General features: G+C 41.6%; 2 protein-coding genes across 2 annotated transcripts in view; one reads left to right on the top strand and one right to left on the bottom strand.

Annotated features, from left to right (window-relative positions):
- The window catches only part of LOC141444213 (putative serine protease K12H4.7), a 76,223-nt gene extending 54,926 nt beyond the window's left edge, over positions 1 to 21,297 (top strand). The window contains exons 9-11 of the mRNA XM_074109689.1: positions 15,817 to 15,949; positions 19,163 to 19,360; positions 19,969 to 21,297. Coding sequence (XP_073965790.1) covers positions 15,817 to 15,949; positions 19,163 to 19,360; positions 19,969 to 20,125 — 488 coding nt within the window. The 3' untranslated portion in view covers positions 20,126 to 21,297. The remainder of the gene's footprint in view (positions 1 to 15,816; positions 15,950 to 19,162; positions 19,361 to 19,968) is intronic.
- A 308-nt stretch (positions 21,298 to 21,605) lies between these two features.
- LOC141444087 (uncharacterized) overlaps positions 21,606 to 27,203 on the bottom strand; it is a 5,885-nt gene continuing 287 nt past the window's right edge. The window contains exons 2-9 of the mRNA XM_074109518.1: positions 27,039 to 27,197; positions 26,481 to 26,622; positions 25,542 to 25,631; positions 24,806 to 24,952; positions 24,054 to 24,203; positions 23,674 to 23,853; positions 23,245 to 23,303; positions 21,606 to 22,887 (exon numbers count right to left, since the gene is read on the bottom strand). Of these exons, the coding sequence (XP_073965619.1) occupies positions 22,864 to 22,887; positions 23,245 to 23,303; positions 23,674 to 23,853; positions 24,054 to 24,203; positions 24,806 to 24,952; positions 25,542 to 25,631; positions 26,481 to 26,622; positions 27,039 to 27,197 (951 nt within the window). The 3' untranslated portion in view covers positions 21,606 to 22,863. The remainder of the gene's footprint in view (positions 22,888 to 23,244; positions 23,304 to 23,673; positions 23,854 to 24,053; positions 24,204 to 24,805; positions 24,953 to 25,541; positions 25,632 to 26,480; positions 26,623 to 27,038; positions 27,198 to 27,203) is intronic.

Below are 27,203 nucleotides of genomic sequence, written 5' to 3'. Positions count from 1 at the left end.
GCACTTATAATAATAATATTTTTTTATTTCAGACATAAGTAGTCCATATATATGTGTTAGTAGGCGTAATAAGAACGAATTTCAGTTAGTAAAAAAAAAAATTAAACTAATACTTATTCTAAATATCAAACATTATTACTTATGAATGTCAAAAGAAATCTACCACCGGTTCGGAAAAACCTTTGTTGAGAAGAATCCGGCAAGAAACTAGGTATATAGCCATAAGACCACTGCTGAATACAGCTTAAATTAGAGGTGTTTCGGTTTTAGTGCAATAGGTCACTCAAACCAAGCAAAGCAAAAAGATGAACGTCGTCGTCTTATTCGTTTCTTTTTTAGTGCAAGGTGGACGTCAAAGGACGAGTTTGTTGTTTAGAAGTAGGTACAGCGACTCGAAACGATTCACTCGAAACGATCAAATTTCGCAACCCGGTGACTTCTAAATACGCCAGCGGCAGCTTGAGTCTGTCAATTCCGACCTGACTCTTTATTACCTACACCAGAAATAGTAAGCGATACAGAAACCAGTACCTGCACAGAGAGAAAATTACAAGGTAAGCAATAGTCCTTATCACTTCAGAGTGATCTCTTCCAGGCTACCTAATTACTTAGGCAGGATTACTTTGAGTTGCAGCGGCCCACTGCTGGGTAGAGACGGTAACAATATGCTTGTGTCCAATAATTCTTACGAATAATAGGTAAAGATGACACCTTTCCGAACGAAACGCAAGCTTTGAAATTGAATCCCAAAGTTTCGCAACTTCCCACTCTGATTATAACGTGAATAACAAAATATATGTTAATATTTCGTACTCAGAAGCTGCCGTTAGCAGATGAATATATTACCTCCACCTAGTCAGAATATTTGGAGCTTAAAACACATATATTATCGTAATAAACGGGGCTCAAACTATAATGGCCGCGACTTAAAGCGAACGTGAAACTATAAGGCTTGCGAATTGCATGCTATATTGATGGACGAACGAATTGGATGGTAGTTATGCAGAAACGTCTATATTTATCGATATCGATGAATACCCTAAACTTACAAGTGCCCATGGGCAAGCCATAAGAACGGAGAACAGATGGCCGTTGGGGTCAAAAGGATCTTGGATTGAGACCGCGTATCGGTATGAGTAGCCACCCACGTCCACCTACGAGATAAAATAAATAAATATAATTAACCAAACCAAAATGACCTAGTCCCAAACTAAGCAAAACTTGTACTATAGATACTAGGCAAAGGATAAACATACTTATATAGATAAATACATACTTAAATACTTATTAAACATCCAAGACCCGAGAACAAACATTCGTATTATTCATACAAATATCTGTCCCGGCCGGGAATTGAGTCCGGGACCTCAAGCGTCGTAGTCAGGTTCACTAACCACTTGGCCATCCGGTCGTCAAATGGACGGATTACCTGGTTAAAGTCCACTGTTAGACATAGGTCTCCCACATTGACGTTCGACAATCGAAGTTCGTATCGTACCTTCCCTCTCACTCTCGTATTACCTTAATAGTATGTGTGAGAGGGATAGAACGACACGAACTTTGATTTTCGAATTTCGTAGTAGCCCCGCAGGTTGCTTCGGTTGGAAGCGACCCTCATCCACCGTGAACCCGAGGCTTTAACCAGTCATCCGTCCATCTCGTTGGTAGTCGTTTTTTTATATAAAACCGACCCTTTTGTCGCCTCACCTGATGTATCTTACGTCTACGCTGCGCTTGCCGATCCGCGGTTTCCATTCGAGAACTTTCGGCCCCAATGGCCATCTGTGCTCTTAGTGTAAGTTGTCGGTTACAAAATACGTCTCGATCGCGTTCGCGTTAAAACCTCAATTTGTATGCAAACACGAACAGCGCCTAGCGGAACGTTTGCGATGTTCGTGTTTCCATACAAATTGAGATTTTAACGCGAACGCGATCGAGATATTTTGTAACCGAAAATTTACAATAAGGGTACTGTTCTCCGTGCTATATGGTATGCCCATTGCCATTTTAAGAGTTAATTCGCTTGGCTGTGTCGGTGACCCTTGTATCGATAATTCCAACTGTAAATTTCTGTACCCTCGCAACACTAGAACCAAAATAACGCTTTTGCATTTTATAAAACGTCAACCGTAAATGATGTTGTGCTGTATTTTAACGGAGTAAAGTGAGAATTTAAATTCAAATCGAACGCCCCGATTTTACCGTACTTTGCAATTTATCGAAGTTAAAATTTTTGCAGCCTTAGATATTCAAGAGGCTACCCTGAAATTAGAACCTCGTATCATACCGTCTCTTTTACTCTCCTATTAAAAAAATATGTCAAAAAATTTAACTGACAGCAAAAAAAACGAAAATATTTTTCTACCCGTTTGAAATCGATGCCTCAGCACGATTCATCAGCCTGTACGTCGCACTGCTGGGAACAGGCTTCATCTCAGAATGAGAAGGCTAACATATTATCGTGGGTCCCGCACAGGCCCAATGCAAATTGGGAACTTCACGCACGCACACCCATAGTCAAAATACCACAAACGGGACTTATACGCTAACACACACGAGTCAAAGTCAAAGTCAAAATATCTTTATTCAATTTAGGCTATAACAAGCACCTATGAATATCAAAAAAAATCTACCACCGGTTCGGAAAAACCTCTGCTGAGAAGAATCCGGCAAGAAACTCAACGAGGTATATATTTTTTTAAACAGATTTACAATATTATTAAATGATATGTATACATCACAAGTATTTAACACAAATTTATTTTTAACACAGTAGGTTCGCTATTTAAGGGGGAGTAAGGGGAGAACGGAATTAAGATCTATATCCGACCCAAATGTCAACCTCACCTGCACGCATCTGTTACTCGCAAGAATAACTGGTGACGGCGACTGCAAAGTCGCCGTGGTGCTCCCTGCTGGATAACAGACGAGGCTCTGGCGACCGAGCAATGGCGGTATAACCATATATACCCAGTGGGGCAACCTTCTGGAAGAGGCATCAGTGGCCTTGGGGTATAAGTAACTCCTAAAAGACTGGGGCAGAAGGCAACGGGAAACCACTGCTACTAAAATCCCATGAAAGTCACGTATGCAAGTACATCCTATAAATAAAGAGAAGCCTAGCGACCCGCTTAGCAACCGGCGCTGTACTGCTGCCGGGGCAGGCAGTGTGAAATGGGCTACCGGCCGTGTGAATGTAGGTGACCAGGCATTGCACGGAAACGATGCTACTGGAAAAACCAAATTGACGCTGTCAAACATCATGAAAATTGGAAACTGGAATGTTCGGGGGCTGCTGCAGCCGGGAAAGCTTGAGATTTTGGAAAGAGAACTCATGCGATGCGATATATCTATATGTGGCCTCAGCGAAACACACTGGAGGGGAAACGGTCACTTTCGGACCGAAAATCATACAATTTACTTTTCTGGACACAAGAATGAAAGCAGAAATGGAGTTGCGATCACAATCCCCAATGAGTTAAGTAATTGCGTCATGGGCTACGAACCAGTAAGCGATCGGATCATATCGATTAAAATAAAAGCTAAGCCAGTTAACTTCAACATCATGCAAGTGTATGCCCCAACCTCTGAAGCTGATGATAGCGTAATCGAGATGTTCTACACCACATTAGAAGCCGCCCTGCACAAAGTGTCGAATAGAGAAATTCTGGTTATTTCCGGCGATTTCAATGCGAAAATCGGCTCGAGCTCAGTTGACAGCGAGTTACGGGAGGTCATAGGTCCATACGGCCTAGGTAACCGCAATGAGAGAGGGGAGCGTCTAATTCAGTTTGCAGCTGACAACGGACTGGCAATAGCAAATAGTCTTTTTAAACACCACCCAAGAAGGCTATACACCTGGACATCACCTGGTGGGGCGTATCGAAATCAGATTGACTATGTGCTTGTTAAAACACGCTGGAAAACTTCAATTCGGAATGCTCACACTTTACCTGGAGCTGACTGTGGCTCCGATCACCAACTGGTTGTTTGTACACTTAAATTAAAACTAAAAGCAGCCAGGAAAATTGAAAAAACCAGACGTATCACGGTAACAAACCCACCATTATTCATGGAAGCTATGAAAGCCAGGTGGACTGAGTGGTCGGCACGTAGATCCGATGATGATACAGCTGAACAGCTCTGGAGCGAAGCCAAAACTATGATCTTGGATGCGGCAAAATCAACGCAACCCAGAAGATTCGATGGGTCTACCAAACGTCAGCACTGGATGAGCGACGATACGCTTGTTCTTATAGAGGAGAGACGTCGTCTTAAGGCTTCGGGTGCAAGTGTACAGAATCAAAACGAATACACTAATCGTATCCAGGCAGCTTGCAGGAGAGATAAAAACAACTTCCTCAGAACAATATGTGCCGAAGTTGAAGCACATGCCGGGAAAAATGAGACTAAAGATCTACATCAAAAGATACGATATATCACCAAAAAGTTTAAGACACAATCATGGGCTATCGAAGATGCTAAGGGCAACGTTATTACCGAGCTAGAAAATATTTTAGAAGTCTGGCAAAAATATTGCCAATCGCTCTTCTTGGACTCGGATTCGCACGTTTTCTCCTCAACCGTACCCTGTGACAGCGACATGGAGCCAGACATACTGAAGGAGGAAGTAAGATCTGCCATCAAACACCTTAAATCTGGCAAAGCAGTGGGAAGTGACGAAATTCCGATAGAGACGATTAGATGCTGTGGTGATTATGGCGTTGACATATTTCATAGGATTTGCAACCTTATATGGAGGACTGGCGTTTGGCCGACGGAATGGACGCATTCCCTGTTTATACCGCTTCATAAAAAAGGATCCACCACGAAATGCAGTAATTATCGCCTTATTGCATTAATCACGCATGCCAGCAAAGTTCTACTGCATATTCTTCACCAGAGACTTAACTCATTTATCTCTAAAGAAATAGCACCCGAGCAGGCAGGATTTGTGAAAGGTAGAGGCACCCGAGAACAGATTTTGATAGTGCGGCAAATAATCGAAAAAGCTAAGGAGTTCAACAGACCGGTATACATTTGTTTTGTTGACTTTCAGAAGGCATTTGATTCTGTTCGATGGCCTCGGATGTGGAAAACTCTCCTTGATATGGGAGTGCCTCAGCACCTTGTACATGTCCTTCGTACTCTATATGAGAATAATACTGCTTCGGTTAGAATGGATAACGTTAGCTCACAACGGTTCTGTCCAACCGCTGGAGTCCGGCAGGGATGTATCCTATCACCACTTCTGTTTAATGCATATACGGAACATATAATGCGTATTGCTCTGGAGAACTGGACGGATGGAATTCCTATTGGCGGCAAGAACATCTCGAACCTGCGTTATGCAGACGATACTACTTTACTTGCAACAAGTGAAGATAAGATAGGAGAATTACTAACCCGCATCGAAACCGTTAGTCTCGAGTTTGGACTGAAGCTCAACAGGACGAAAACCAAAATAATGATTGTGGATCGTGGTCGCAACAATGCTCCGGAAGTCACCGAGATTGCAAACTGCCAAGTCGTACAGTCATACGTCTACCTGGGCTCTTTGGTCTCAAATAAGGGAGGTTCCGAAGACGAGATCAAGCGACGCATGGTGATTACCCGGTGTGCCATGGACAGGCTTTCTAAAGTATGGAGGGACCGGAACATAACCAAGACCACCAAAATCCGTCTAGTAAGAGCACTAGTGTTCCCCATTTTCTTATACGGGGCCGAGACATGGACGGTGAAGGAAAGGGAGCGGCAGCGTATTGATGCCTTAGAAATGTGGTGTTGGAGGAGACTGCTTCGCGTCTCCTGGACACAGCACCGCACCAATGTTTCCATCTTAAAAGAACTTGGCATCGGCGAGAGGTTATCAACGGCAGTGCACTCCCGAATACTCCAGTTTTTTGGACATGTGACGCGACGTGGGGGGGACTCCGTGGAGCGACTGGTTGTGCAGGGCCGGGTGAATGGCAGCAGATCACGTGGACGTTCACCATTGCGATGGACGGACCAAATCAAGTCGTTGACTGACAAATCCCTCAACGAATGCGCAAGACAGGCCTCAGCAAGGGATAAATGGCGCACGGTAGTGAAGCGCTACCGAGCGTCTCGCGTGACCACGACTGCTCTGCCAAGAGTAAGCGACTGAGAAGAAGAGAGGTTCGCTATTTGAAGGGATCGCTAATGCGGATCGGAATTATTTTCAAATATCCCTGTCCATGATATAATCATTAACTTTATAATACGCCTTTGATATTAATGTCTTCTTGACAATAGATCTGAATTTTGTATCCGTTTCATTTATAATATTTTTTGGAATTTTATTATAAAAACGTATGCAATTTCCCAGAAAAGACTTTTTGGTTTTAGCCAGTCTGTAAGATGGAACTTTAAGCTTCCCTGTGTTTCTAGTAGCCTTTGGCTTATCGACGTTAGTTAATATTTACCTCGACGTTTCACACGAAAAGAACAATAGCTGAGAGGGTCAAGGAAGTTAAATATAAGTCATCCATAGCAGAGCATTTATTGGAGTCAGGACCAAACCACTGGATTGAGCTTCACAGTCCCAAAATTCTCTCCACGGAACGTCATTTCTACTCAAGACTGCAATGGGAATAAAAATTTAAACCGGGCCGATGGATATAAGCTTTCATCTTCGTGGAATCCTGTTATATACACAGTGGGGGCACACTTAAAACGTCACCTTTCACGTACACGCGAGCGCCTCTGTCGACAAAATGATAGCACTAAATTGACAAAATGTGTTAAACGTGGACTTGAAAAATTCAGTCTGTCCGCCATCATTCCGCTGTATGTTGGCTGTCTGGCTTTCGCGGATGATTTTTAAGTTTATCTGGTTTTTTGCTGTTTTCTTAAAGTTGTATTACATTGCTCCGCTCGGGTGACCAAATGAAGTGACCACCATAAACTCGTTTGCTTTCCGGCCTCGCGATGTAATGCAAATGCAACTTGCGCAATTTTCTTCCAGGTCTAAACTGGGCTTTATTTATAGACGTTAAGCTTGTTGTGTGCGTGCATGTACATGTGTGTGTTATGTCAGATTTAGTTCTTCAGCTAGCTACCAGATAGCGCTTGTTACCATACATGCATATTTGACCATAGAGTTGCCACTCTTTTTCTATATTGGTACTAATACTCTACATAAGTGTCGGCGTCGGGACAGGATGAATGTTCTGAGGGACGATCGGACGTTGTTAGTGTTGTGTGTCGGTGTGATGGGGTGACAAATAAAAATAAAAACGACCAAGTGCGGGTAGTTCGTGATACGAGTACCGGTATACTATTTGTGATCAAGTGCGGGTAGTTCGAAGGACTCGCGCTGCTAGGCAGACTTGACACCCCACACTTGATTCGATTTGTAGCATTCGAACATGGCGGATGTAGACGATATCTAATTTTGGTATTTCTGCTTCTTTGGCTAGTTGAAGTATAATTTTGATAGTGTTTTATGCGGCGATTAACCTTAACAGTGAACAGTGATCACAAAATTCTATATTGCTCTCGTGTCTGACATTTTTTAATGCGCAAGTGGTCTCCGCGTGGTTTCTGGAATTTTGCTATCAAGTTGCAAAAACTACAATCACCGTACAACGTGAATAAGAAGAATATATTTATCTTTAATTTAACTGACATTGGCCCAAGCCTTATGGCCGCCATTAAGAGGAATTAATTAATTAATCACCCCACACTTCAGTCTACTCCTGACCACGGCCACTGTATTGTGGCCGAAACGTCGAGGTAAATATTACTCGTGTGTGTTAGCGTGATAAGTCCCGTTTGTGGTATTTTGACTATGAGTGAAAAATCACGAAAGTTTAAAACGTTATTTCACACACACCATTGATTTGCTTTCGTCATAAAGCTCCATATTAGAAAATAAATTTGTACAGATATGTCTGTTTGTCACACAAACTTTGTGTATTGATCTAGTAAATTAGACATCAGAATCAAGCACTAAGTTTAATTACATTTAACCCTGTTTAGTATTCCGCTCAATTTTAACTCCAATTAACGGTATTGACTGTACAAAATAGGGAACAAAACGGGCTAATTCCATTTTGGAATTCATTTGTTGGCCGTGCCGCCCCTGTTCCAACCAATACGAATGTCAACGAACTCGAGCTGTGCTTGTTAAAATGTTCCAATGTTTCGGATATGTTATTGTATACTAAAGTATTTACTAACACAGTCGGGGCTTATCACGCTAAACAACGAGTAATAAGGACCTGGACGTTTCGACCACATTACAGTGGCCATTGTCACGAGTAAACGTTATTTAATCAATTTATTGACAATTAAGAAGAATAAAATAGATAATAAGCATTAAATTTGGGAAAATAACTATCCTACACTTAAATCTTACATAAAATTAAATTAAAATCTAAAACAAATTACTTAAAGAGTACCCCTTAGGCAAGGTCCCGAAGATGCTGGCACCTGCCTCTGGATTGTCCTCTTTGAATAGCTAAGCTAATTCTTTGTCCGAATAAACTCAAGTGGAAGGTATCATGTCTGCTTAGCATTGTCTGCCGATTGTGTCAGTAAATAGAATGAAAATCGTGAAAGTTAAAACAAAAAACTATCCTTTATCCTTACTAACTTTGACATTAGTTTCACTTATCCCCAACTTATATTTTAAATTTGCCATGATCTTTACGATGAAGGAAAACATCTTGAGAAAACCTGTACATACCTGCTAAGCAATTCAATTGTGTGCGAAGTTCTCAATCCACATCCGTTCCCAATCCACGTGAGAAATACTACAGTAGTAGTACTACTCCACTCGTCTCAGTAGTTAATAAAATGCTATTAATAACACGATACCTATTAAGTACTTACACAAAATAATTTGCTACACACTTCAGTACAATGTTTTTTTTACTTTAAGTGACGTAAATGTTAGTACGGTCAAGCATTTTAATTCATGACATGAGCCACCATAGAAACTTTCTAAGGAAAAGTTATGACTTTTTTGCGATTTTCCTTGTTAATTATTGCGATGTCACTGACGTTTACTGTGAAATGGTTCCATGGTGGCACATGAATTAAAGTCCTTGACCAGCTTGACACATATCCCTGCTCACAGTCCCCGCAGTCGCATTGGACTAAACAAGCCAGTTCGCGAGCACAAAATCCAGAACTTTGTACAAATAAATAAAAGTTTAAACAACATTTTGAAGCAGAATAATTCGAATGTTTCGGATATGTTATTGTTTGGAGCTGGTACCCTCGCGGCCACTGGAATATGGTTTACACGAAAAGTTAAAAAATCACTTTGAACGCACCTCCGACGCAAAGCGGTGTTATAAGAATGACGCCTGGCCAAAGTCTAAGAACTTACACTGTGGCCTGGCGTCGCGTGAGATTGCCAATTCCGTTGTGTATCTTTTCACATAATTGATTTTGGCACATATTCAAAAAAATGCACATAACGGAATTGGAAATCTCACCGACGCTGTCTGTCGGTCTGTCGTCAGTGGCATCGCAGCGATCGAACGCATGGACCAATTTCGATGTAGTTTTCTTCACGTGATTCGCTTGAAAATGAATTTCCGAGGTGGTCCCCACCCATGTTTTATTAGAATCAGTTTAACCGTTTTTGAGATATTGAAGTTTGAAATGACAATGTTTTTATTCAACTTTTCTACGTTGGTTAGGTTAGCTATTTAAAGTATGCTAGATTAGTTGCTGCTGGTAGTTAAGTATAAATTATGTGGAAATAAAATAACCAAGGTTACAAAGAAAGTGTGCGAACAGCTACCTATGTATTGTTGTATGTTACCTGAAATAGTGGGCATGCCTTTGGTCCCCATACGTAACCATCTTACAAAACCAGCACTGGTACTGGTAGAGGCCAAATTATGTCCTAACTTATTTAGGTCCAGGCGCGCTTGCTTCGCTCGCTCGGCTCGCGCGTTGTAGTAGCACTGACGAACAAATTTAATGGTGTGTGTTAAGTTCGCAATAAGCACTGGGGTCGCGTGGGTACTACGGCCCAAGCCCTCTCATTCTTAGAGGAGGCCTGTGCCCAGCTGTGGGATGACGATGATGATGATACATAATGCTTCCACACGTTCCGAGCAATCCCAACACCTGTGTAATAACCAGGGATCGAATGGAATAGCGTCATTGTTTGCAATAATGTGGACATGACTCTATAATTAATTAATCATCATCTCCTGTATATCTATGTCCCACGCGGGTCCAGTGCGGACTGGGAACTTGATTGATGGGTTTTTATTTAATTATTTTTATATTCCTTGAGATATCAATTTACACATGCTTTTAAAACAATTACTTAACCTTAGTAGAATCTCACTATCCCACTAATATTTTTAATGCGGAAGTTTGTCTGTTTGTTTTTTCGGTTGTTATTTTTTCATGTCCAAACCACTAATCCAATTTAGATGAAATTCGGCATACAGAGATTTTGGGTCCTTGGGAAGAACATAGAATAGTTTTTATCCCGGAAAATTGCTCAGATGGGCTACTACGAAACTCGAAACTCGAAGTTCGTGTCGTGCGGTCCCTCAAACACTTATACTGTTTAATACGAGAGCGAGAGGGACGGTACGATACTAACTAATTCTACGCGGATGGAGTCGCCGGCATCAGCTAGAAAATAAAAAAAAATTGGGGTCTTATCCACATTATTGCCAACAATGACGCTGATCCCTGGTAATAACTGTCGCCTCTGCCGCAGCTCCCGGGCATTTACAATCTGCATTGTAAATTCGATAATTTGTCTGTCGCCAGCACTACGGACACACGGGCGAGGTAAAACACACAAAATCTTGAAATCTTATAATAATAATACGTTTATTATTATAAGCCGTGGTGGCCTAGTGGTTTGACCTATCGCCTCTCAAGCAGAGGGTCGTGGGTTCAAACCCCGGCTCGCACCTCTGAGTTTTTCGAAATTCATGTGCGGAATTACATTTGAAATTTACCACGAGCTTTGCGGTGAAAGAAAACATCGTGAGGAAACCTGCACAAACCTGCGAAGCAATTCAATGGTGTGTGTGAAGTTCCCAATCCGCACTGGGCCCGCGTGGGAACTATGGCCCAAGCCCTCTTGTTCTGAGAGGAGGCCTGTGCCCAGCAGTGGGACGTATATAGGCTGGGATGAATACGTTTATTTCAGAGAGTTTCTATTTCATGTTAGTAACAAAGAAAAACCTTATTGACTATGTTAGTAAGAACAATATATCTACGCTTACACACTATTAACTAACTGGCAAATACCTGGAGCTCCATCTCTCTGTAAGAATCGGCCATCCACTCCATTCATATTTCTATAAATTTATATTTTAATTAATTCCGAAACGTAGTTCAAGTCAGAGTTCAGTGTTTTCTTTCTAATGACGTTTTTACAATTGTGTAGATTCATGGATAAATAAATAAAAATATGTATACCTACCTATATACCGGGTGTAGCCTGTAATACGAGCAAAACATTAAAACGTGGATCGTCCTCGTCAAACTGAACAACATTAGTTCAGTGACTTTTAAAAATAATGGAGTCTTTGGATTTTTCTTTTTTCATACAAATTAAATACTGCTATCAATGTACGCCATCCTAGAACACAACTGAGGTCGCATGTCACCACAGAGTACATATATAACATGTCACGCTACAAACATCAAGCATTTTGCTTTACATTGCTTCTTCGAATAAACTTAAAAGTGTAATAAAATTTAAAAATAATATATATAAATTGGATATGGAGACAGACAGACAGACATGGCAAAACTATAAGGGTTCCGTTTTTGCCATTTTGGCTCCGGAAGCCTCATAAAAACGAAGGAGGGCGAAGCCGCGGACGACAGCTTGTTTGATATACTTAAAACACTTTTCATCCAGGACGTAGGTAGTTATGCGAAAATATTCCAAACCTCAACAATTATTTTTTTGATTTTGGCACTTGTGTTAGTAACATTAAAAGCGAAATTAAAGAATAACATGACAATGCTTTGGAACATTTTCGCATAACTACGTCCCATTAATGTAAGGCCGGGTGGTTTGACCTGTGGCCTCTCAAGCAGAGGATCGTGGGTTCAAACCCCGACTCGCACCTCTGAGTTATACGAAGTTCATAATGTGCGAAATTACATTTGATATTTACCACGAGCTTTACGGTGAGGAAAAACATCGCGAGGTAACCTGCACAACCTGCAAAGTAATTCTATGGCGTGTGTGTGAAGTCCTCAATCCGCACTGATCCCGGAACTACGGCGAAAGCCCTTTTATTCTGAGAGGAGGCCTGTGCCCAACAGTGGGACAATATGGTCTGGAATCAAAGTCAAAGTCAAAATATCTTATTCAATTTAGGAACAAGCCTTATGAATTCAAAAAAATCTACCAGTTCGGAAAACCCCTGCTGAGAAGTCCGGCAACGAGGAATATATATTTTTTAAGGATGGGATAGGTGATTTTTCATCTATTAAACATATCGGTGAAAATCCTCTCTAATTCGGATCTTGATGACCGGATGGCTAAGTGGTTAGAGACCTGACTACAAAATTTAAGGTCCCAGGTTCGATTCCTGGCCGGGTCAGATATTTGCATGAATAATACGAAAGTTCGTTCTCGGGTCTTGGATGTTAATATGTATTTAAGTATGTATTTATAAAAGTGAAATTAATTCCTGTGAAGTAATTCAATGGTGTACGTGTGAAGTTCCCAATCCGCACTGGGCCCGCGTGGGTACTATGGCCCAAGCCCTCTCATTCTGAGAGGAGGCCTGTGCCCAGCAATGGGACGTAAATAGCCTGGGATGGATGTATATATCTCTATATTAGTATGTTTATCCGTTGCCTAGTACCCATAGTACAAGCTTTGCTTGGTTTGGGACTAGGTCAATTAGGTTAGGTTATTAGAGCACTAGGAATCAAACTGGTTAACCATCTACATTGATCCGTGTGTCTCAATCATTAGAGCAGCGCCCCGCGACGCATGCGCGCCTCTGAAGCGCCGGGACTCCTCTCGCTAATTGCTATGGTACGGCTGAGTACGGCACGTCACCGCGCATTTTATGTGTCACCACTAAACTGACAATAAGAGGAAGGATGTATGTAAAAGGCAGGTTTAGACAGGGTCAGTAACTGACTTCGATTTCGAGACAAGTCAGCGCTGACCTAAAAAATACCCAATGTAAACTGATTTGAGCCGTGGTGGCCTAGTGGTTTGACCTATCGCCTCTCAAACAGAGGGTCGTGGGTTCAAACCCCGGCTCGCACCTCTGAGTTTTTCGAAATTCATGTGCGGAATTACATTTGAAATTTACCACGAGCTTTGCGGTGAAGGAAAACATCGTGAGGAAACCTGCACAATCCTGCGAAGCAATTCAATGGTGCGTGTGAAGTTCCCAATCCGCACTGGGCCCGCGTGGGAACTATGGCCCAAGCCCTCTTGTTCTGAGAGGAGGCCTGTGCCCAGCAGTGGGACGTATATAGCTGGGATGATGAAACTGATTTGAGGTTAGTACAGCGGCGGGAAGTCAGCGCGACTTCAATATTCGCAGACGAATATTTTGGGGTCAGTCGGCGCCCCCCGCCACCCGCGCCAGTGGTAAAAACCCCCTGTAAATGAGGAAGTCAGCGCTGGGTCAGTCACTGTCGCTGTGTTGTAGGTTGACCTCGCGTTGCGTAGACGCTAAAATGTCTCGTAAACTAAGCGAAGACGACTCACTGACTTCACAAACGTGTGCTCACCGTACTCAGCTTACCACGACTACTGACTCCATGTAGACGAATGAAGTCATGGATGGCGGCAGCGTCGGCGCCGATAGGTACTGACTTGTGCACTGACCCTGTATAAACCTGCCTTACTGTACAAAAGGAAAGAAACAAATACAATGGGCAAACTTTGAGATAACTTTAATATTGTAAATCTGTTTAAAAAGAATATACCTCGTTGAGTTTCTTGCCGGATTCTTCTCAACAGAGGTTTTTCCGAACCGGTGGTAGAATTTTTTAACCTTTATAAGTGCTTGTTATAGCCTAAATTGAATATAATATTTAGTTCCCAATCCGCACTGGCCCGCGTGGGAAATTGGCCAAGCCCTTCATTCTGAGGGGAGGCCTGTGCTGCAGTGGGACGTATATAGGCTGGATGATGAATGATTGATATTAATTGAATATATTTAATTTATTTTTTATATTGATTATATATATCATTGAATATATTATTATTGATATTTTGACTTTAGCTTTGATACAGTCGAGGAAATTGAATCACGTTCCTGGAAGGGTGGAACCTTTTCATAATCAATTTCGCTACGATTTTTTTGCAAATGTATGGGATGTCAACATGACATGAGTAGCACAAAGGTTCCACCTTGGTACATGTCTCAGTTCATTCGACTGTACATGTGTAGTGTAATGTCTGCGTGGTAACTTCAGCCCAAGCCTTCTTATTCCGAGAGGAGGCCTGTTCCCTGCAGTAGGTCGTGCTGAGACGATGTTGTACTAGTACCTACTAGTCTAGTACTAATAGTAAAACTCTTTATTGTACAAAAAGATTTTTTATTTTTATTCGACTGGATGGCAAACGAGCAAATGGGTCTCCTGATGGTAAGACATCACCACTGCCCATAAACATCTGCAACTCCAGGGGTATTGCAAATGCGTTGCCAACCTAGAGGCCTAAGATGGGATACCTCAAGTGCCAGTAATTTCACCGGCTGGCTTACTCACCACGCCGAAACACAACAGTGCAAGCACTGCTGCTTCACGGCAGGATTAGCGAGCAAGATGGTGGTAGCAATCCGGGCGGACCTTGCACATGCACAAGCTACCACCTGATATACGAATAAGTTGCAAATACAAAAGTACGAAGGCAAACTTATCCCTGAAAGGATCTCTGCCAGTCTCTGTTGTTGCTGTTGATCCAATTGATCATCTTTCTTCATTATAGATAGTCCGTGGTTAGAGAAGCTGATTACTAAGCTTGAGGTCCCGGCGGGCTCGATCTGGCCGGGGCAAATATTTGTATGAATAATACGAATGGTTCTCGGGTCTTGGACGTTCACTATGTATTTAAGTATATATATTCAATCTATTAATGTATATGTATCCGTTGTTGCCTAGTTCCCATAACAATAGGTACTAATACTCTTTGCCATACCACAAGCTTTGCTTACTTTAGGACTAGGGCAGAAGTACCGTTTGTGGCCACTGTATCGTTTAAATGGCCATTTATTGTTCAAATATATGTTTGGAGTAAATTTATAGTAATAAAACATTACAAACTTTATTTCTTTCAGTATAAACTTTTGAAACTCACTAAAACTATTGTTTTAATACTATATTTTTTTATATATTACGTATATATTACTTGTACTAGTACTTCATTATCTCAGCCTATATATGTCCCACTGCTCGGCACAGGCCTCCTCTCAGAACAAGAGGGCTTGGGCCATAGTTCCCACGCGGGCCCAGTGCGGATTGGGAACTTCACACGCACATTGAATTGCTTCGCAGGTTTGTGCAGGTTTCCTCACGATGTTTTCCTTCACCGCAAAGCTCGTGGTAAACTTCAAATGTAATTCCGCACATGAATTTCGAAAAACTCAGAGGTGCGAGCCGGGGTTTGAACCCACGACCCTCTGCTTGAGAGGCGATAGGTCAAACCACTAGGCCACCACGGCTCACGGTACTATTACTTATTCTGTGATATTACTTCAAATGTCAACTGGCCAAAAACGGTACTTCTACGTCAATTATCATTAGTAACGCTTGATTTATTGATCTATTGATTTATTTATACATCTTCGATTGCATTCTCCATTGCAGTGAGGCTATGGACCTACCAGACCTGTGTGGAGTACGGATGGTACCAGACCACCTCTAGTGACGACCAGCCCTTTGGCGGCACCGTGCCGTTGGAATACTTTCACCAAATGTGCCGCGATTTCTTCTCATCCTAGTAAGTAACTTGCAGTGGGTGCAACTACCTAACAACTTAGTGGAAAGAAAAAAAAAAGAGAGAGGGAATGTTTTTCCGGGGGATGCATTAATTTATAATTGTATATTGTGACTGTGACACGGTCGGGTGCGGTAAGTTATTTAGAGGTGAATAGAAAAACTGTTACTACTGTAAAATATATTAATTGTTCAATTTATAATTTTTAATACATTCAATTTGTCAAAAAAAACAACTTAAACCTATACCTACAAACTAAGGCTTAATCATCTAAACTATAAACTAAGCAGTTACCCAAACTGCTTCAACTTTGCCCTCGACGCCCGAACATTGCCTATTCCGATTTAGAGTCGATACTTAGCACTCTTATAGTCTTAAACTTTTATCTACACGGAAATATATTACGGGGGGATAAAAGTTTAAACCCTAGAAGGATGCTAGTTATCGACTTAAATCGAATCACAATGTTGGGGCCAAAGGGCAAAGTTGAAGCAGTTTACGGTACTACATTACACTAAAGTCATCCGCAAAAATTGTTTTAAAAAAAAAACTTGTTTTTGTTACTCCTTCGAGCTAAAAGGACTGGACGGATTTGGAGTATAATACTATATAATATATACAGCTACTTACATAGTTTTGACGTCTGGAATAACACATAGGCTATTTTTTATCCCGATATTCCGACGGGATAGGGATAAAATGACAAAATATTAACCGTTCAATTAGAGATACAAAATTTGGCGCAAGTAATGCAATTTCAATTCAACTGCTAGGTTAGGTTTGTTTTTACAATAAAGTTGGTATGAAGTTTTTAAGTTAGGTATTTAGATTTAGTTTATACTTAGTTAAGTTTTATTTATGGTTATTTTCTCTTAATTTGTGTGTTCTCAGTCTCTAATTTATAATTAATAATGTAAATAGTTTTTAATCTATAGTACTTACTTTTATCACGTCATAATGTAAACATAAGCGTATTCACGTATTGTTCCAATGACGTAAAGGGCTGTGGTCTAGGTGTGTGGATTGAAAACAAGTAAACAACATAAATGTGACGTGTTGTAACAGGATGGGAGACAAATGAATCGCAATCGACATATTTTATAAAGTTACTTCCTTTTCGCTAAGCACCAGTGTAGGTACTTATAATCAGTTACGTATTCAACTTACATAGAATAACTAGCTGTGCCCGCGACTCCGTCCGTGTAGAAGTAGAAGTATGAAAAACAGTTTACGTCCTATTCTCAGACCTACCGAATTATACACAAAAATTTTAATAACCTAACCTAACCAACAAAAAGTTGGAAAACCCCGACTTTGTCACTTCAAAGTTCAATGTCTCAAAAACGGCTTAACTGATTTTGATAAAATATGTCTAAGAACCATCGCTAAAAGATGCTTCAAATAAAAAAATAAGTTCACCACTTACAGAGCACAGACACAGACACAGTACAAAAAAACGATGTGCGTGCGAGAATTTTATATGTAGATAACTTTTCTTTTACGTTTACCTTTAAGATACGGTGCCACAGATATACAGACAGACAATCGTTTAAAAGACAGTCTTTTTGCTTCGTGATTTAAAAATCGGTCAAGCCGTTTCTGAGGAGTTTGGTCAAAAAGATGTAACCCGAGAATTTTAGATAACTTGTCATTTACGTTGTTATGTTTACAAGTGAAAGTTTTTTAGAATGTTTAATCCAGTCGATTTAGGTCCAAGGGCTTTACAAGGCTAACCACTAACATTGCAACTCAGCAACAAAACCCAGGCCCTCATTTTGGTATGTAACCGCAAAAACAATATAAACCAGTACGCACACGGCTTCGGAAAATTGAGTAGAATGAGGAAATTCATTGCCTACTTACATAAAGTAACCTGCAGTAGGTACTCCTGCTCAGAAATAAATACCTTGATGATTTGTGACATTATTAATTGGAACTTAATCCGAAGGACCTGCCACCGCGGTGTGGAAGGCTAAAATAATGACCGCTATGTCGCTATGTGTGTCTGTCTGTCTGTGGCACCGTAGCTTTTAAACGGGTAGACCGATTTGAATGCAGTTTTTTTATTTGAAATCTGGTTTCCTAGCGATGGTTCTTAGACACGTTTCATCAATATCGGTTCAGTTGTTTTTGAGATATTGAGCTTTTACAAGCTTTTATTTAACTTGCAATGTTCGCATGTCTTTCTACCTCGCACGTGTAAAATATTTAATGGACTCGCTCTGATGTTTTTCCATCTAGCTATGATTTGGGTACCTTCAAACCCATCTATCACCACCACCACCACCACCACCACCACACTACACTGACACGTTTCGAATTCAACCAGAGCCCATCTTCAGAGCAACACAACCTGGTGGTGGTGGTGATAGATAGGTTTGTGTGTGTTCTTACAGTGTGGAGGTGAAGGAACTGCATGAACACGCATATTTTGCATAAACTTAGCTATCATAAGGTCGCGGGTTAGCAAATAAATTATTTTAGTTCATTGATTTGAAATTAGGTACAGAAATGTAGTTTAGGTGACAATGCAGGTTCAGTCAGCAAAAAAAGCTCGTTTGAAAATGACATTTTTAACATAATCTTTTTACCCGACTGCCCGAAGTATGTATGTATGTATGTATGTGGGTATGTATGTCCATTTCTTTGGTCCTCGCTGCAGCCTAAACGGCTGGACGGATTGTAACATATGAGGTATCATTGGATTCGTCATAACTGTAACTAACTTTAACTTTATATAATATTTCAATATGGCGTCTGCAAAAAAAATATAAATAAAAAAAAAAATATTTTGTATTGTAACAATATGGGTATCAAATGAAAGCTAATAATTAGCCCATTCAAAATATTTATGGGTTATAATACTTTTAATCTACTATTTTCACAGAAATATCAAAAAGTATAAAATAAAAAATTAATAAATCTATAAAAAAGATTTAATATTAAACCATCTATGGACATTAAAAAATCAAACAACCCGACTGCCTTAAAAACTAGAAGGAAGAAAATAAGTATAGAACTCTGTCAAGAAGCTCATTTAAGTTTCAACAGTCGGGACCCATTCAAATCGTAACCAGCTCAAAAAATCTTGGTAATGGGTCCCGACTGTTGAACCTTAAATGAGCTTCTTGACAGAGTTCTAGACCACTAGACTTATTTTCTTCCTATTAGTTTTTAAGGCAGTCGGGTTTTTTTAACAGTCAACCATCTTTCCAGTTTTGACGAGAACCTCCTCCGCTCGGGGATTTCGCGCACGAACCTCCTGTTCGGCGGGCTGACGCACCTCCCCGACCGGGTGGTCACGGTAGCCGGCGGGCTGGACCCCTGGGCGCCCATGGGGCCCACTGCGGCCCACGCCACGGCCCAGGCACCAGTCTATGTGGTGCCCACTGTGTCCCACTGTCGGGCCATACAGTAAGTCCAAGCCAATCTCAAAAATATGATACTGGACAGATAATATGAAAAAAAGAAACTTTCTGCCAAGTTTCTTGCAGCGCATTCTTGGCAATAAAAACCGGCCAAGTGCGAGTCGGACTCGCGCACGAAGGGTTCCCTAGGTACCATTATCTATTATACAACATTAGCAAAAAACGGCAGAAATCACGTTTGTAGGTTGGGAGCCCCCCTTAAATATTTATTTTATTCTGTTTTTAGTATTTGTTGTTATAGCGGCCACAGTAATAATCTGTGAAAATTTCACGTGTTTTGCTATTACGGCTCAAGAGATAGAGCCCTGTGATAGACGGACGGACGGACAGACAGACAGTGGAGTCTAAGTAATAGGGTTCCGTTGCCACCCTTTGGGTACGGAACCCTAAAGTCACATGTGAAAGATCTCTTTGCGGCCTAGTTACAGAATAAACGTTTGAATTTTTTATATTGGATCGATTAACGACAAAAAATATTTTCAACAATGTAAAAAACGTAAAAAAATTGTATGGGAACGAATGTTACCTTGTCCAATGGCATCTACCGTTCACAAATAAAAGGTTGAAAGAAAGAACGGTATCTCTTTCCCACAGATCGACAGCGACGAGCGAGACGCAAGCACTTGGCGACGCCAAACGAGCAGTGATCGATCATCTGGTGTACTGGATGACGGGGCAACGGAACGCTGCGCCCGCGTCGACCGCCGGCGCATTAGCAGCTATAGTCGTCGCGGCTCGCATGCTGTTCTAACGCCGAGATATTTAGCAATAGCTTGACGCATGTCTGCTGTCTTTTATCTAGTTGCAAGTGGCTTGGATGAATACGGTCATAATTAACGTGTTATTTTTGATTTAGTTACGTTAACTTTGAGGTTAGGTACCATCAGCCAAATATGTGGTCTACCACCCTAAAGTTGATAGTCGTTTGCATGCCATAAAACAATAATGCCAATAGACGTGTCTGTCAACTTGAAAGTTCGACTTTGATAGGAACTTATTATTATTTAAGACGCTTTTTGAAAAAAAAACATCGAATCAGGCATTACTTTGTCCACATCAATGAAATACTTTATAAGTAATTACTTAGCTCATCCGTAAACTTACGATAGCTATGTATATGCAACAAATGTGTTCGTACAGCCTCCACCCCTACACTGTAACACACAAATCCCCACCACCTCTGACGCGTCTACACTGAAGCGATTCGAACCCAATTATAGTTTATCGCTGGAAAAGAAAACATTCTTCAATTTCGGCACAAACAGTGTTTTTTTTCTCATTCACTCCAATTTAGTTTATGGTACAAACCACTGCCACGACTGCTACTAAATGAGATTAAGAAATCAGCTTCCAAGGCCAAGATCATTCCCGCAAGCAGCCATCTGGTCGCTGCTGCTCGACGCGGCGTCTTGACGCTACTTTTTTGAGTCGCGGGAAATTCAATGTTGCTCCATTATTGCACAAAGAAGTTCACAGACGCGTGTCTCAAGCGCATGGCACTCCCGCTCGCACTGGTCCCAACCGTGCCGAGATATCGTGTCCGTGAGCAGTGTCTATGTGTGCGTTGGCTCGAGCGCACTTGTATGGAGATTGAGTTCTGAACTATCTGTGTTTTGTGCCTTAATGCTAAAAAAATGAAGTAGATATAGAGTTCAGTTCATCCTCAGAGCACATACGCATGCATCTAACGTATGCTAATGTTCTGGTTGTTGTTGCTCTGTAAAAACATCTGTAATTTTTTACTACTCGACCACGAAATTATATTTTTTTACTGATGTATCAAAAAGCACTCCGATGGCGAAAAACTGGAAAAATAAGATGTATACAGGCAGTGCAGGGATGCGTTAAGATTACAATTGTAAGTGTTACATTAATGCTAATTTTCAATGTAAAAAATTATAAATTATACTTATTTTTACTTTATATCTGTAGTTTACTTCAAAGAAAAAAATCGATGTAAGAATCTTCCCTCCTTTTTGACTACAACATAGTAGATAAAACAATTTCAAAGAATAGGATGACTATTTAGACATTTAAAGAAAATTTAAAAACCTCCGATATTTTGATTTCAAAGTTTAATCTCAAAAATGGCTGAACCATCTCGATTAAAGCTAGCACTTGCACTAGTGTTAATAACTAGAAATGTACGTCCAACGTTACAACTTATAACAACTTTCTTGCGCGGGGGTTAAAAGAAGGGGGTAGTACATACAAAAAATAAAACTCGTGACTATATTTGTATGTAACGGTATTTATTTATACCACTAACTATGTATTACAATATATTTCGGATGGACAGTGGAAGCGGCGTCAGGCCGTGGCGACCGGGCGCGGGACGCGGGGAGGGGGTTACAATTTAATGCCTAATCCATTTAATTTACTGATTAATGATTATTTAAAGAACAATTCCAAATGATCTCAAATCCTAATAACAATTATCAAAGCTCGATCGATATAGCTACATACAAACATACAAACGTAGGGGAAAATGGATGGGTCCTTTTGGTCTACGCCTAGCTTAGGTATAAAATATATATTCTCGTATATAACTACGTGTATACATTTATAAAATTGCCTGCTACGTGGAATCATTTTGTTGCTTAACTGTATAGGTACGTACACGGAATTTACAGGGTGTTAATATAGACCTCGGCACACGGGGGGACTTTTAAGATCAAGTTTCGTCATAACATGCAGTCGAAAAGTCGCCCCGTGTGAAATAAATATCACACAAAAAGGCATCGCCTCCTGAATAGCTTCTGCAGCTTCGATATCACTACTCAATATGGCATTCAAAAGGTACTAGGTTCAGGGCACTTCGTGTTTATTAACTGCGACGTACAAAAAAGTCAATAGAACCGTAACAATTTTGTGCATGATCTCTAATTATAATTTAATGATTTTTTTTCCCAATAATCATATTGTCAAGTAATACTTTCGAATACATGTAATAACAGCAAATACATTGATCTATATAATTTTAGTTTTTTTTTTACAAATTTTAGATTACATAAAACATATAGTCGCTCGCCTAACGCGCTGAACTATTTACAACACATTTAAACTTAAACAAGAAGTTTTGGAAAACATTATTAACTACACAGAGAATGAAACGCATAACCTATCTCTACGCATCTGACAGATCACATTTAACTTATTCATGGAATCATAAAAATAAAAATTTCTCTAAAACTACGATCTCTAACAACGGCGATAAAGCTTATAGAAAAAAATCATTACAAAATATACAAAGGTTTCATTTCATTCGATTCGGTTACATCAAAACAAATATAAAAAAATACTAGAGTTGATTCGAATAACGTAAACGAAAAAGAGAATTTAAGTTTATAACAATAGACGGTGAGTGTACCGGTGTTCGTCGATAGATGGCGCTAGAGACGCGACGCGACACGACGCGATGCGACGCGACGCCGCGCGGGGCCAGCCATTTGCTTCGTGTCAGTCCGGAGTCTAGTGCGCTTGTGCAGATCACCCGCCGTTACTCGGTTGGTCCTAGTCACAAAGGATTATTGTTAGTCAATATAATGAACAAAAATAGACCAGATCTGATCAGAGTAGATAAATAAATAAATAAAATAAATAAATATCATGGGAAACTTGACACCAATTGACCTAGTCCCAAACTAAGCAAAGCTTGTACTATGGATACTAGGCAACGGATAAACATACTTATATAGATAAATACATACTTAAATACATATTAAACATCCAAGACCCGAGAACAAACATTCGTGTTATTCACACAAATATCTGCCCCGGCCGGGATTCGAACCCAGGACCTCAAGCTTCGTAGTCAGGTGCTCTAACCACTTAGCCATCCGGTCGTCACGTCAAATAAATGAGCATTACCTGTAGCGCTTGGTCCACAATGTCGGCGGGGTAAGAGGTCTCATCTGCCGTCTGGTATTCTGGAAACGAGAGACACATGTTATTTATAATTGTTTTCCAATAAATATGTGGCTGCTTTTATTTATACGGTAAAAAGTATAATTAACTCTTCCTACAAATATTAGTACTAACAGGTTGATGATTTACAGCTGTAAAAATATTGACGGTGAAATCATTTGAAATACAAGCTTCTTGCTGAGTATTTATAGTATCGGTAGTAGATTACGAGCGCATGCTGGTCACCTACAGCATTATTAGGACAGCGGGTGCCTTGCCGGCCTGCCTGAAAGTGAGGGGGGGGGATGGGCCTCTGTTCCGAATGTGAATTCGGACATGTCCGAAGGGTTCCGTCCCGCGAGTCAGGGCTGGGCCTCATAAGGTGTCACTCACTGGTGGCGGCGGCCCTCAGCGCCGCGTTGGCGTCCCTCAGCGCGGGCAGCGCGCGTCGCATGTCGCGGCGGGAGCCCTCTATGGCGGGGAGGGCCGCGAGCAAGCGAGACAGCGTGCGCTGCAGCCCGCCGTGCAGCGGCACCAGCTGCGCCGCCAGCGACGCCGAACTCAAGTTGCTCTCTGCAACACAACATTATGTTAGTATATTTGACAGAAATGTCATTCGAGCCGCCTAACATCATAGCGACAAAGTATAAACATCAATAATAAGAAACGTCCGATGTATTGTTGCCTCCATAATCCCGTATATTAAGACCTGTACTTGAATAAACATGAGTCACAATGTGCAATAAATAATTAGATAAGTGCTGAGTGCTGACCCAAAGCGTCCTCGGCGCTGGGCTCCAGCTGCAGCTCGCTCAACATGTCGAAGGACGTCTCTTTCTCGAGCGTCGAGATGGTCTCGAGCACAGAGAACGAATCCGAGAGCCGCGACGGCGACGCTTCGGGCGACGCGCGCGAGGGGGAATCTGCAAGAGAGAAGGACCAAATGTTTTATTGTTCTATTCGAAAACAATCGACGTCAGCAAGAGCAAGCAATTTGAATTCCACGACGCGTTTTTCATCGGACGGCGTAGTTTAATTTCCTTGCTGTGCTTGCGATTATGCTTTAGAATCCCTCGCTTCGCTCTGATTAAAATAAGATTTTGGTAAAAAAAACATTTTTAATACAAGTTTTTTTTGCTGACTATACTTTTTATCGACTTTACTTGCATTGTCACTCAAACTACATTTGCATACCAAATTTCAAGTCGATGCCATTAACAGCTGAAGAGTTCCGCCCTGCGGAGACGGTCCTGGCGGGACTACCGGGATGACACTACCAGACTATTGTATTGTCACGCAACTTGCAATAGGTATATGCCATATTTCAACTCAATCCGACTACAGGAAGTTGGTCGAATTAAACTTGCAAGATTTGACTACAGCCAGACACAACGGGACAGGTGAAACTAAATAAGCTTGTAAAATAGCGCGTATGTAACAAGATCATATTTAATTATTATTGCTCTTCTACTACACAGTAGCGTGTGGTGTAGCGGCACGTTGCGTGTGGTGTAGCGGGACGTACCAGGTTCCTGGTGTCTGAGGGTGGAGGAGCGCTGCAGCGCGGCCGCGGGCTGGCGGCACGAGTCGCAGCGGCCGCGCGCGCGCGCCGCCACGCAGGCCGCCTCGTTCACTGTGAGGGCGCGCGCCAATGACTCCGTCAACTGGTTCGCTGTAATACAACACGACATTAATACCACATTTTACATTCAAACATTTTTACATTTTACATTTTGTTATTGACTTGAGTGACTCCTCATTCTTTTGTTGAAGCGCCCTATTGGCAACTATTTGGCAACAAAAATTGCCAAATCACTAACAGTTAATTACTCTGCATCTTTCCAACCAAATGTGCATCCAGATCATCTTGCTGTCTTCCTCTTACGCTAATTTAACTGCTGATAACGCGAAGGTCGCGGGTTCGTTCCCCTCATGGGCCACCAAATTATGTATTTGATACATAGTGGAGCTTTGATTGAAAACTCACACTAAATTTTAATAACAGCTTTAATCGACAGATTTACAAAAGCGTCTTAAAGCTTATAGCTTGTCTGTGTCACTGCTGTTATAAATTAATTATTTTCTTTCTTTCTTTCTAAAGTTGCAGTAATAGGAATGAAGCCGGTAGACCTACAAAAGCGATGTCTTTAAGAGGTAACGCCTATTGAAACTAATAGCAAAATTGCATGAAAAGTATGAAAAACAGAGCTGAAGAAGTAGGAGTATAATCCAGCGCCGTAACAATAATGAATAAAACAAACCTTGCGTGAGAGCGGCGAGCAGCAGCGTGTGCACTTCGGAAGGCTCCTCTGTGCTGGCGCTCCTTTGCAGCCGGAGCTCTCCCGACGTATCTGTTAAAGTAACAGCATTCATCAGCATGGATTTTTTTAAATTACCCTCCTCCGCGGTGTAAAAATCTGTCTAACTACAGCATCAATTTTTTATTTTCAAAATTGATGGGAAAAAAAAAATCAGGTCGTCACTCATTTTTTTTTTTTAAAAAGATTGTTACCAATATTGGCTAAGACACCTCATTACCATTAGGTAATCGTTTGTAGGAAAACACCGCCGTGATATGGCTATGGAATTAAATCTATCGCCAAAATGAAGAAGCTTGGAAATATACCCACGATATTGAAAAAAAAAACCGGATTATTTCAGTTTTTTACCATAAAAACATGAAAAGGTACCGGAAATAAACATTGCAATTTATGTCGAGGTAAGGTCGATTTAAGCCGTGAGTTATCCGTTAAATATCATTTAATATGAGTGAGTCTCACGGTAGATACAAGTTCAAAAAAAAACAACAAAAATCTGAAAAACCCTTTTGTCACTTCAAAGTTCAATATCTCAAAAACGGCTAAACCGATTTTGATGAAACATATCTAAGAACCATCGCTAGAAAACCTGCTTTCAAATAAAAAAAATCGCATTCAAATCAGTCCACCCGTTTAAGAGCTACGGCGCCACAGACACATAGCGGTCAAACTTACAACACCCCTCTTTTTGCGTCGGGGGTTAAAAATATACCCCCTTATTCATAAATCTTAACAAGCCTATGTTAACTAACAAATGCTTTGTCCCTTTCTAACAAATACAAATGTCGAAGTGACAGATAAGGACAAACGATATTTAGCGGCATTTTAACTAAAATAGGTTTGATTGTCGTTTATGAATAAGGGGGTTAGTGTCGTACTGACCGCAATCCCCGAGGGCCTCAGCGACGGCGAGGTCGGCGACCTGCGCGTGGCTGCCGGCGGGCACTCCGAGCAGCTCCCCCACCACGGCGCTCTTGGCGACCAGCGCGCGCTGTATCGCAGAGTCCAGCCGGGCGGAGTTGCTCTGGAATATAAACACCATTACTGTTATGTTATCTGGGACGAGGAGGAAGATGAAAGCGGTTTTTCAGTTGTTTCTAATCTAACTTTAAGGTTGAAGATGGTAGGTTGATGATGCTGATGCGGGGTATAGAACTACCCATTAATAGTACGACTTTCATAAGAGCGAGCCGATGATGATGATTGATGTCATTGGCCTACCTCTTGGCGTGAAGGCCCGCCGGCCAGCTGCGCGGCGTTGGCCCTCGGGCGGGCTGATGGTGACAGCGCCTGCGGCCCCAGCGCGCGCGATGCTGTCATTGGACCTACCTCTTGGCGTGAAGGCCCGCTCGGGCCAGCTGCGCGGCGTTGGCCCTCGGCGGGGCTGATGGTGACCAAGCGCCTGCGGCCCCAGCGCGCGCGATGCTGTCATTGGCCTACCTCTTGGCGTGAAGGCCCGCTCGGCCAGCTGCGCGGCGTTGGCCCTCGGCGGGCTGATGGTGACCAGCGCCTGCGGCCCCAGCGGCGCGCGATGCTGTCAGGCCTACCTCTTGGCGTGAAGGCCCGCTCGGCCAGCTGCGCGCGTTGGGCCTCGGCGGGCTGATG

Source organism: Choristoneura fumiferana, chromosome 29 (assembly GCF_025370935.1).
Source record: "Choristoneura fumiferana chromosome 29, NRCan_CFum_1, whole genome shotgun sequence".
Classification (NCBI taxonomy): Eukaryota; Metazoa; Arthropoda; class Insecta; order Lepidoptera; family Tortricidae; genus Choristoneura; species Choristoneura fumiferana.
This window is presented reverse-complemented; position numbering and strand designations above follow the sequence as displayed.